The 10608-nt window shown below is 61.6% G+C and overlaps 3 protein-coding genes across 3 annotated transcripts; 1 reads left to right on the forward strand and 2 right to left on the reverse strand.

Moving 5' to 3' along the window:
• Window positions 1-437: 437 nt before the first annotated feature.
• BXZ73DRAFT_101800 (uncharacterized protein) lies at window positions 438-1256 on the forward strand (the record flags this gene model as incomplete). Its single annotated transcript, XM_048015015.1, has 1 exon — window positions 438-1256. One exon carries the CDS (start codon window positions 438-440, stop codon window positions 1254-1256), a length of 819 nt encoding a protein of 272 aa, XP_047877402.1.
• A 349-nt stretch (window positions 1257-1605) lies between these two features.
• BXZ73DRAFT_90265 (sodium transport ATPase) lies at window positions 1606-5393 on the reverse strand (the record flags this gene model as incomplete). Its single annotated transcript, XM_048025576.1, has 12 exons — window positions 1606-1740; window positions 1797-1889; window positions 1945-2258; window positions 2327-2641; window positions 2696-2788; window positions 2839-3138; window positions 3195-3622; window positions 3684-3984; window positions 4033-4185; window positions 4235-4860; window positions 4914-5058; window positions 5111-5393. 12 exons carry the CDS (start codon window positions 5391-5393, stop codon window positions 1606-1608), a joined length of 3186 nt encoding a protein of 1061 aa, XP_047877403.1.
• Window positions 5394-6227: 834 nt separating this feature from the next.
• On the reverse strand, window positions 6228-10045 carry BXZ73DRAFT_90266 (calcium ATPase transmembrane domain M-containing protein; the record flags this gene model as incomplete). The annotated part of the gene is made up of 17 exons (XM_048025577.1): window positions 6228-6254; window positions 6315-6606; window positions 6662-6834; window positions 6885-6961; window positions 7011-7077; window positions 7119-7157; window positions 7210-7316; window positions 7371-7545; window positions 7599-7888; window positions 7969-8041; window positions 8083-8334; window positions 8558-8713; window positions 8768-9035; window positions 9175-9434; window positions 9494-9556; window positions 9612-9921; window positions 9975-10045. The coding sequence occupies 17 exons, from the start codon at window positions 10043-10045 to the stop codon at window positions 6228-6230; spliced, it is 2700 nt and encodes an 899-aa protein (XP_047877404.1).
• Between the last annotated feature and the right edge of the window lie 563 nt (window positions 10046-10608).

The raw sequence follows: 10608 nt of genomic DNA on the forward strand, positions 1-10608 counted from the left end.
CATCGCAGACCACTGCCGCGCTGCGCCGGGCCGCGAGTGGCCAGGGGCGGAAGAGGGCTGATGATCAGAGACTCTTCTGGATCCCATTCCGCCTGCCTAGAATCGCATCAGGCAAGGCACCGATGATTAGCATCGAGATCAAATCCAACGAAGGGCGCACGCGAGTACGTCACCCTCACGCGGTCGTTGTGTCGTCCGCCTTCCTGCAGTGGACGCCAATCTTCGTGTTCCCATCGCCCGACATACCGCCGGAGGATGCCGCCCGTCGCCACTCGTTCAAACGGACGCGTGGCGTAGCCTTTTGTCTGGAAGATCAAGACCGCGCGCTTGGTATGGACCTGCCCCTGTCCCCACAAATATAAATCGCGGAGGTCGCCCGTGCAGTTCTCCTCCTCCCCCACTCCCTGAACGCTCTTGAGTACCGCGCGCATACCACCATGGGCGTCCCCACCACTGCTGCCGCTGCCCCCGCCTCCGTTCTCTCCGCTCCAGTGGCGATAGACCTCTATGCGCGCTGGACGGACAGCGCGCCAGTTAGTGCGCACGAGGCTCCCAACCATTACCTATATGACCTCCGCCTCGCGCCCGCCGTGCCACTCGATGTGGGGTCCCTCGTTCGAATCGTCGCGCTCTGGCCGCTCGCGTACGAGAACACCCCTCCCTGTCCAGATCTGTCAGAAAATGAAGATACAGACGCAGCGGACTCGGGCTCGGACTCGGGCTCGGATTTGGGCTTGGGCTCGGACGACGACAACACCGACGACGACACCGACGAAGACCTTCCAACGACCGCGCCACCCCCCTCCTCGACTCCCGCCCCCCTCCCGCGCTTCCTCCCCACCGGCGCGCGCGACCCCACGACCCCCGCGCCCCCCTCCGCCTCCGCCTCCCACTGGTCCGCCCGCCCCTCCTCCCTCCTCCCGCTCGCCGCGCTCCCGCCCCGCCCCGCGCACCGCGCGTACTCCTGCACCGACACCGACCTCCTCGGCGCCGTCGAGTCCGTCGCGCTCGCGCCCGGCCCCGCCGCCGTGCCCGGCGCGCCGAACGGCCCCGGCGCGCGCGTCGTCGAGTTCCTCGTGCGCGCGTCGCCCGCCGCGGGCGGGCCCGTGCGCTTCGCGACCGTCGCCGCGCCGTGCCTCCCGGGCGTGACGGTGAGCGCGGGGGCGCTCGCGCGCGCGAAAGTGGCGGGCTCGACGGCGGGGCCGCCGCGTGAGGCCTTCTTGGAGCCCGGCGCGGAGGTCGACTGGCCGCGGTGACGTGGCGCGGGCGAACCGCCCCTGCCCCTTGCAAGCTTTCGCCGGCTTTCCAAGTGTCCGTCTACAAGCGGATAGAGTGGACGTCTTTGGCTTCCAAAGCATTGTGAATGTGCCGCGCACAGATCTTTGAAGACTCTCAAGCGCAGTGTCCACTATCCTTGTACACTGGCGCCGAAGGTAGTTCATGAGGGGCACCTGCGCCAGCGCGAGAGGTGTACGTCGGGGGGAACACATACATATTGGTATAACGATCGAGGTGTATACAGTAGTGATACAGGAACATGTTAATATTCATTTTTCGGCCATTCACTTCGTACCTTATGCCACCGGAAAGAGCAGGCCGGCACGTTCAGGCAGCAATCTTGACATCTCCGATGCTCTCCTTGTACTCCCTGTCCTCGCGGCGGTAGTAAATTCGCTTCGCAAGCTTCCATCCCTCCGCGCAGACCAGAAACACGAACATGGCCACAAACACGATGATCCACTGCACCAAGAAAAATGAGCAAGCCAGTCCACCCAACGCAACCTCCAAACACGCACCTCCCAACTGATCGGCGCGTGCAAAAACACCACGTCATTGATGACCGGGATGTAAATCGCCAAGAACGTCGCAAAGAACCCGAGCACGACCGACTGCGACGCGCGTCAGCACTCCATCGACCCCAGCGCAATGACGAGACCGACTCACCCAGAACAGCACCCGGTTCGCGTACAGGTCCCTCATCCACTGCGTCCACGGCGCCGTCGTCGCCGCGCGCGGGCGCCCGCGGAACAGGCTCCGCCGCAGGTTCGTCATCTCCCAGGCGAGGACGAGGAAGAGGGTGCAGACGGTCGCGAAGCACGTCGCCCGCGCGCGGAACACGACCTCGCACCCCGCGCGCGACTCGTTGCAGTCGCCCGCGCCGAGGTCGCCGTCGCCGAAGCCGTAGACGACGGCGACGAAGGACGCGAGCGAGAGCGCGCCGAGGATGATCCCGTACGCGACCATGTCGACGAGGACCTCTGCGAGAGGGGAGGGAAGGGAAGAGGTGAGCGGGGCGCGGGGCGCAGGGTGCGCGAGGGGGACGGACCGGTGGTGAGGATGCCGCGGCGGGCGTTGTGGGGCGGGCGGCGCATGATGTTCTCGGTCGCGGCCTGCATGCCGAGGCCCATCGCGGGCGGCCCTGCGCTGATGACGACCACCCAGAGCACCTCGACGGGGCTGAGAGGGAAGACGGAGAGGTTCTCCTGGTCCTTGAACACGAGGCCAACCAGTAGCACGATAGCCTGGGCGACGTTCCCCGCGAGGAGGTGCAGGGTGAACGACTTGATGTTGTCGTACGAACGGCGGCCCTCGCGAATGGCGGCGATGATGGAGGCGAAGTTGTCGTCTGACAGAACGATATCTGCGCGTCGTGAGATGAGAAATGAGCACGTGGAGTAAATTGAAAGGCACTTACCCGACGCATTCTTCGCAACGTCGGATCCACTCCCCATCCCAATGCCAACGTCTGCGCGCGATAGGCTCGGGCTGTCGTTGACACCGTCACCGGCTGGAAGACTGTCAGCACAAGATAGCCGCTGCTACATGAGACGCACGCACTCATCGCGGCGAACCGTTTCCTCCTGTGCAGCGCCTCGATCATCCGCACCTTCGTCTCGGGCGAGCACCGCCCAATGACGCGCGGCAGCTCCTCCATCTGGTCCACCTCCTCGTCAGAGAGCCTGTCGAAATCGGAGGCGGCGACCACCGTGCCCTTGGGAAGCTTCGCGAGGTCGCCGTGGGGTATGATCCCGATCTCGCGCGCAATCGCAGTCGCCGTGCTCGGGTGGTCGCCCGTGAGCATGTGCACCACGATCCCCGCCCGCTTGCAGTCCTCCACCGCGGGCGCAGACTCGGGCCCTAGCGTGCTCCGTTAGTAACCGCACGCGATACGCACAAACCAAGAAGAGACTCACTTGGAGGGTCATAGATCCCGATGAGCCCGTAGAACGTCATGTCCTTCTCCACCTCCGCGCGCTCGGCGCCCTCCGCGGGCCCCGTCCACTCACGCCCCGCGAGCGCAAGCACACGTAGCCCCTGCTCGGCCATTGCCTCCGCGTTCTGCATCACCACGTCCTGGTCCGCGCCCTTGATTGCGCGCGCGCCGTCGTGAGCGTGTATGGAAACGCACGCGTCGAGCACGCGCTCCGTCGCGCCCTTCATGAGCGCGACGCGCCCTGGCGGGTCATCTTGCGGCGCGTCTTCCTTCTGCGTGGGCCGGCGGTAGATGACGGTCATGCGCTTGAGGTCAGAAGAAAACGGGTACTCGGCGAGCTGTTCGTGGCCCTGCGCCACAAGCGAGGGCCGGCCGCGGTCGAATCTGTGAGCGAACACCTGGAGGGCGCTGGATTTAAGTGAAGAGTCAGAGATTGCAGAGTAGATGGGGGCCAAGGCGAAGTGCGTACATCTCCGTGGGGTCCCCACGCCCCGCCCACTTCTCCTCTTTCTCGTCGCTTCCTTCTTCAGTGTGTTCTTTGGCGATGGCCGCGACGTTGCAGAGCGCGGCGCATTCGAGGAGCTTCTCCATGCCATCCGCAGACATGCTGCTCTCGGACTCTGGAATGATGCGATCGACTGGGTTCCCCTCGTGGAACGTCAGCTTCCCGTCGTGTGGGTTGAACGGATCGCGAGACTCCTTGAGTGTCCACATTCCAACAGTGGGCACCCAGGCGACCCGTGCGACCATGCGGCCTCGCGTGAGAGTACCTGAGTGCGGATGAGTAAATATCCTTGCGCGTCCCATACCGAACTCACCTGTCTTGTCGGAGCACACGTCGCTGACCGCACCGAGCGCTTCGATCGAGTCGAGTTTGCGCACGATGACGTGGTACTCCGCCATCCGCTTCGCGCTCAAAGCGAACGTGAGCGTGAGGACGACCACAAGAGAGACGGGGATCATGCAGAGTCCTGGATCGCCCGTCAGCGCAGCACCAAAAAGCGATGTCCGGACACGTACCCGTCGACACCGCGTAGATGATCACAACCCGTTCGTTCACGAAGTTGTTCGCCGCCACCACCACGATCGCGAAAAGCACCGCGATGCCGAACAGCGCGCACGCGAGCTGGCTCATCCGCCGCTGCAGCGGCGTCCCGACGTTCACGCCCAAGAACCGGCCGATGTTGTCCGTGACGGTGAGCGCGTACGCGGAGACGTAGTACTGGAAGAGCTTCTTCCCATCCTCGCGCTCGCGAACCTTGCGCACGCGCGTCTCGCCCTGGCCTTGCAGGCTCGCCGCGATCGCGCCGATCTCGGTGCGCATCCCGGTCGCGGTGACGATCCCCTGCGCGCGGCCCTTGGTGACGGTGCTGGAGGAGTAGGCCATGTTGTGACGGTCACCGAGGGGGACGACGGTGTCGTACCGGACGTTAGCCTGCTTTGAGACGGGGACGGACTCGCCGGTGAGGAGAGACTCGTCGGCTTCGAAGTTCATCGCGTCGAAGAGTCGGAGGTCCGCTGGAACGACGTCGCCAGTTGTGAGAACCACGATGTCACCAGGGACGAGCTGGACAGATGGGATGACGACGTTGTGCGTGTTGCGAATGACTGTTGCGGACGGGGACGCGAGTGATCGGAGAGAGTCCCTGCGATGGTCGCTGTCGGAAGACCGTTCTCGTGCTAAAAACTAACGACTTACATGGTGCGCTCGGCGGAGTACTGCTGCATAAACCCGACGACGATGTTGACGAGGATGACCGCACCGATGATGCCGCCCTCAATCCATGATTTGATAGCGAGCGACACCACGAGCGAGGCGATCATCACCAACATAATCGCGTTCACTGCAGAGGTCGTCAGTCATCCTCCATGATGGGAGCGCGAGCGAATACTCACCAATCTGCGACACCAGCACCCGTACCCAACTGACGCCATCGCCGCCCGCGAGCTCGTTGGTTCCATATCTTTGTAGGCGCTCTTGAGCGTGCGCGTCTTCGAGGCCCGACTCGATGTCCACCTCGAGCTCTGAAGCGACTTGTTGGGCTGAAAGTTGGTACGGAGGAGGTGCTCCCGTGTCGGATGAGTTGTCATTCCCTTTCCTGTGGGATATGTTGCCAGAAGAGTCGACGAGGGTAGGGTCGGCGGAGACAGTGATTGCACGTGGGGGGATCTCAGGCATGATGTCGTGTGGAGGTATGTGGTTGTAGGGTGGGGAAAGGCGATACGGGGCGTCATCTCCGAATGGACGAGTCTTATATGCGACTCGAATATCGGCATTTCAAGGGCAGAGCCGCAGCTTGGCATCCCGAAGTCCGCTCCGAATGACGAGGCTCGCACGGAGACTAGGGTGGAGATAATCAAAGCCAGGCCGACAAGCCTTGGCACAACTCCATATTCCGAGCCGCGAAGGGCGGATAGAGTCTGTAAGAATGTCCATGCCGAGAGTAGAGTGCCCCTTGGGAGAGTTTGCCCAGCCTCGCCCCTGTCTGGGCGCGGAGCGGGATACACTAAGTACGTTGGGGTTCCAAGCGGACATATCAAGGACTCACTATTCCTACCAGGTGGGCCCCGCTTTGAGGCGGCTGGTCTATACAGCTTTGGGGGTCCTGGTTCTGAAAGGGTTGATGATGGTCGTCGTAAGAGTGCACATCAACAAACACCTGGCAACAGGGCTAAGCGATGGCTTGTCACGTGATGCATTCCGGCCTGGTGCCAAGAGTTCTTACCCCAAGTTCCAAGACCACTGGGTACAGTATGAGCATGTCATCTTGGCTGTGTTACCGCTAAACAGATGTACCAGAAAAACCGCTCAGGTTCTACTTCTACGAGGATGGAGGCGATACCTAGATGTATTGGCATGATACTGTACAGGTCCAGGGACATGTATAACGGATGCGCGGATGATGACGACAACGTCTACCAGACAAGGCTCACTCCAGCACAGCAATTAATGTGTAAAGGGGTGAAATATCGGATGCGGACAGCACAAATCGCGCCCAAGATTCCGCAAGGGTTACCACGCGGCCTTGGCGACAATGGACTGCGGATACATCCAACAATCAGCAGACACGCACACGGTCATCACTGACATATTTCTCACCTTCGGGTACGTGCGCACAATCAGCTTCCGGACCTCGTCCACGAGCAAGATCCCCGCCGCGAACGCGAACGGAATGCCCCAGAACATGCCCGGGATCGGCGTCGTCCCGAACACGTTCTGCAGCCCGGGCCCGTACAGGTTCACGACGGCGATCAGCAGCGTCCCGAGCATGCCGCACAGGACGACTAGGTTCCGGCGCGGGCCCCAGAGCGGGTTAGACCGCAGGATCGACACGCGCCGGTTGCGAACCGCGAGCAGGCCGCCGTATTGCATGAACACCATGGTCACGTAACTGCGCGCACGGGAATCAGCATGGCTGAGACACAGGGAGGCGGAACGGAGCGTACTAGATACACTGGCCGACGGCGACGAGGTGGTTGAGCTCGTCGATGGTGAAGCCCTTGTAGCCGTCCTGCCACTTATTGAAGACAAAGAAGACGTCGTAGAAGCCGAGGCCGTTCTGCTTCATCCAGAGGAACCACATCCCCATCGCGCACGGCCACATCATGAGGCCAATGAACTAAAATAGTCGTTAGACGGAATGCGTCCACGCGATAGGAAATTACACACGAGGTAGATGTGGAAGAAGAACTGCCAGTTGGTCAGACGATCAGTACGCGCATTGCGAGGCTTGCGGAGCATGAGGTCTGTCGAGGCGATGAGCAGAGTGCATTCGAGCTCGAAGAGACTACGCACCAGACTCAGGCTTCTCGTACATGAGAGAGATCGACATGACGACGTCGTTGGTGATCGAGAAGCAGACCTGGAGGTATGAAGAGAGCGGATCTGCATGCCGAGGAAAACATTGGCGAAGACGCCGACGAACTCCGTGTACGTGCCGGCCTACGATGGATTATTAGCGTGGAATGGCCATTTTGGAACGCATGAAACGCACAGGCATGAGGTAGACGATGACCTTCTTGAGGTTGTCGAACACGAGGCGACCCATCTCAATCGCGACCGTGACGGACATGAGGTCATTGTTGAGCAAGATCATCGACGCTAGGCGACAGGACGTCAGTCAAGACCACCGCAAGTACGCTCGGCAACACGCACCAGCCTCCTTCGCGACATCAGAACCAGAGCCCATCGCGACACCGATGTCGGCAGCCTTGAGAGCCGGGGCGTCGTTGACGCCGTCGCCAGTGACCGCGACCGTGTTGTCGCCGCGCGCCTTCGTTTCTTCCACAATGCGGAGCTTCTGCTCCGGCGTCGTCCTCGCGAACACGATCTCCGTGTACGAGCCGACAACCATGTCCCAGTCCGCGGATGGAGCGTCTCGACGTCGTCGCCCGTGAGCACGAGCGCGCGCTGGCCGTCGTCCTCCCCGGGTCGGCAGGCAGGGGCCCTCACGCCCGCGTAGCGGCGCGCGACCTCGGATTTGCGCATCGATTGCACGTCGTCGACTTTCCCTTCCGTTATGATCCCGACCTGGCGTGCGATTGCGAGCGCGGTGAGCTTGAAGTCGCCGGTGACCATGAACACGCGCACGCCGGCGCGGCGGATGATCCGAACCGCGTCGGGGACGTCCGTACGGGGCGGGTCGCGGATGCCGACGAGGCCGACGAGGTGAGCTGGTGCAAGTTGGCGTACATCAAGTGCTCGGTATCGTTCGCGTTCGCGTTCGGGTCCATGTCGAGCGCGTCGATGTCACGGCGGCAGAGCGCCAGGACGCGCTGGCCCTCGGAGCTCCAACGCTCCTGGAGGTGTTGCAACGTCGCGCGGTGCTCGTCGTTGAGGGGAGCGTCGAACCGTCTGCGCGCATGACCATCGAACACTTCGGGAAGAGGACGTCGGGCCCACCCTTGACGAGCATCCAGCGGCCAACTCCATCGTCAGACGTGAACCCCGGGCGAGCGGCGACCACACTGAGCATCCACTTGTTGCGCGAGTTGAAGGGATCTCGAATAACTTCTCGTACGATCGAGAGCTTATTCGTACGACGCCGAGCGAGGGACGGTGAGGGTTCGGAGAAGCGGAGAACAGCTGTGTCGGTAGCGTCGCCCTTCACCTGGCGCTCCTCGACGGGAGGTCCGCTGAGGCCGAGTCGAACTTGGCGCCGTTGCAGAGACGGCCGATCATGTGCATGGCGCGGAGAGCGGCGGGGGCGCCGAAAAAGTAGGATCCGAGTGCTTGGAGTTGATCTCCTCGATCGAGTGCTCGGAGTCCAAAAAGGCGACGTTTTGAACGGACTGTTTGACGAAAGTCAGAAGCAGCTTTCGCCCAGAAACGGTGTGACGTACCATCTTTCCAACGGTAAGAGTGCCGGTTTTGTCAGAGCACAGGACAGACATGCAACCGAGGGTCTCGATCGTCGCGAGGTTTTTGACGAGGACGTTGCGCTTGGCCATGCGCCTCGCGACGATGGTGAGGGAGAGCGCGACACAAACAGGCAGACCCTATGGTGCATTGGTCAGCATGAAAAAAAAACTTGGTTCCGACTCCCTGCGTACCTGGGGTACGAACGCCGTCAAGCAGCCGATGGAGTTGATTATAGCGGAACTGGCGGTAGCGTAGCCTGGGTAGGCCTTGCGCACCCATCCGGCCCAGACAATCAACGACAGCGCAAAGAGACCGAGCGCAAGAGTGGAGATGATCTTGGTGAAGAACCAGACCTCCTTCTGGACCGTCGTCAGCTTGAACTTGGTCGCGCCGGACATGGCGACAATGCGGCCCATGACGGACTTGTCGCCGACGGCGAAGACGACCCAGTGCAGCTTCCTTGTACAACGAAAGTAGATGTGAGCGCGAGGTTGCGGGTCTCGAGCGCATTCTCGGAGGTCATGTCGAGAGAGCCAGGGATCATGTCGCTGCAACAGAACTGAGATGATATTTTCACAAAGCAAGGGCGCCGACGTACCTTTCACCGGTGAGAAGGGAGCGGTCGAAGCGGACATCGCTCGAAATTTGAACAAGCCTCAAGTCCGCCGGAACCCGGTCGCCCATGGTCAACGTGACAACATCACCGACGACGAGGTCACGAGCGGGGATACTCTGGTGTTGGCCATCACGAATGACCGACGCCTCATCGGCGATGAGCGTCTTGATCGAGTTCATGATGCGCGACGCGTGCCAGTCCACCAGCGCGTAGAACGTCGAGGAGACGATGATCACGAGCAGCTACGCACGGCCAAGTGAGCGCGCACATCTCGCAGGTCGAACTGCGCGCGCAAACATACTAGCAAAAAGGCAACACCTAGGTTGAAGATTGCCGGGGGCTGTCCTAGGGGTTTGTAGGATAGCTGGGCGACGGATGAGTATCCACAGTAGAATGGAACAGAATAGAATGATACGTACGACAGTGACGATGAAAGCGATCCACATGAGGAAGTTGAAGCCGCCGAAGACGTAGTTGAGCGACTTCTTCACCCATTGGGTGGGAGGGGGCGAAATGACGTTTTTACCATCTTTGGCGCGGCGCTGGATGGCGGAGGCTTCCAGGCCGACGGTCGGGGACGTCGAGAAGCGGGTGTAGACCTCGTCGACGGGAATGCGGTGGACGTCAATCTGGCGGATGGAGGCAGCCGGATCGTTGCCTTTGGCTGAGGCTACCGCCGCCTTCTTCTCATCCGTCATGGTGTCGACATGGATGGAGAGAGTGCGGTAGCTGCACAGGGGGCTTAGGAGATAGGTAGCGGCGAGAAAAGCGGGTGGACGAACCGGATCTGCAGCTCATGGTCTTTTCCTGCGAGGGAGTCGCCAGGGTTTGCAGAAGGGCCAGAGCCAGGCATCGCGAGCGAGGGCGGGGGTGGAGGATGCCTGAGACAGGGCAGAGAGTCTGTCGGCGACGGGCGTGTAGCTTTTATGTCGGCGCGGAGACGCCGTAGCTATCTGAGCGGGAACCTTGATGATACAGGGCGGGCAGGCAGGCGTCGGAGTGACGGGATACGGAGTGCGGGATATTCGCCATTCCTCCCCGCTCGTGCGATGGGATGGCATCTCCATGCGGGTCCAAGTCGAAATCAGGGGCAGCCGCCGCCGCCTCCGCCGCTGTGTGTGTAACTGTCCTGGGTTGTCGGCTGAGGTGTCCTTGCTCTCGTGTGGGAGAAGGGTGAGTAAGACGTTAGGGGGAGGAGGGGTGGTAAGAACGCAGCTGCGGATTCTCTGAGCGAGTGAAGTGTGGCGCCCATGTCTTGCGCGAACCGCTGCACCGCCTGGTTGACCTGCGCTGTTTTCGCCATTCCCTTGCAGACCGTTGGGAGGTCTCCGGGCCGGTGATGGAGGCTAGAGCAATAAGACAGGCGTCGAGCCAGGCACAACGTTCCCTGGGCAGACGATGGGTCCCTTCCCGAAA

The sequence above is a fragment of the Epithele typhae genome (assembly GCF_022376455.1).
Source record: "Epithele typhae strain CBS 203.58 chromosome Unknown BXZ73scaffold_27, whole genome shotgun sequence".
Classification (NCBI taxonomy): Eukaryota; Fungi; Basidiomycota; class Agaricomycetes; order Polyporales; family Epitheliaceae; genus Epithele; species Epithele typhae.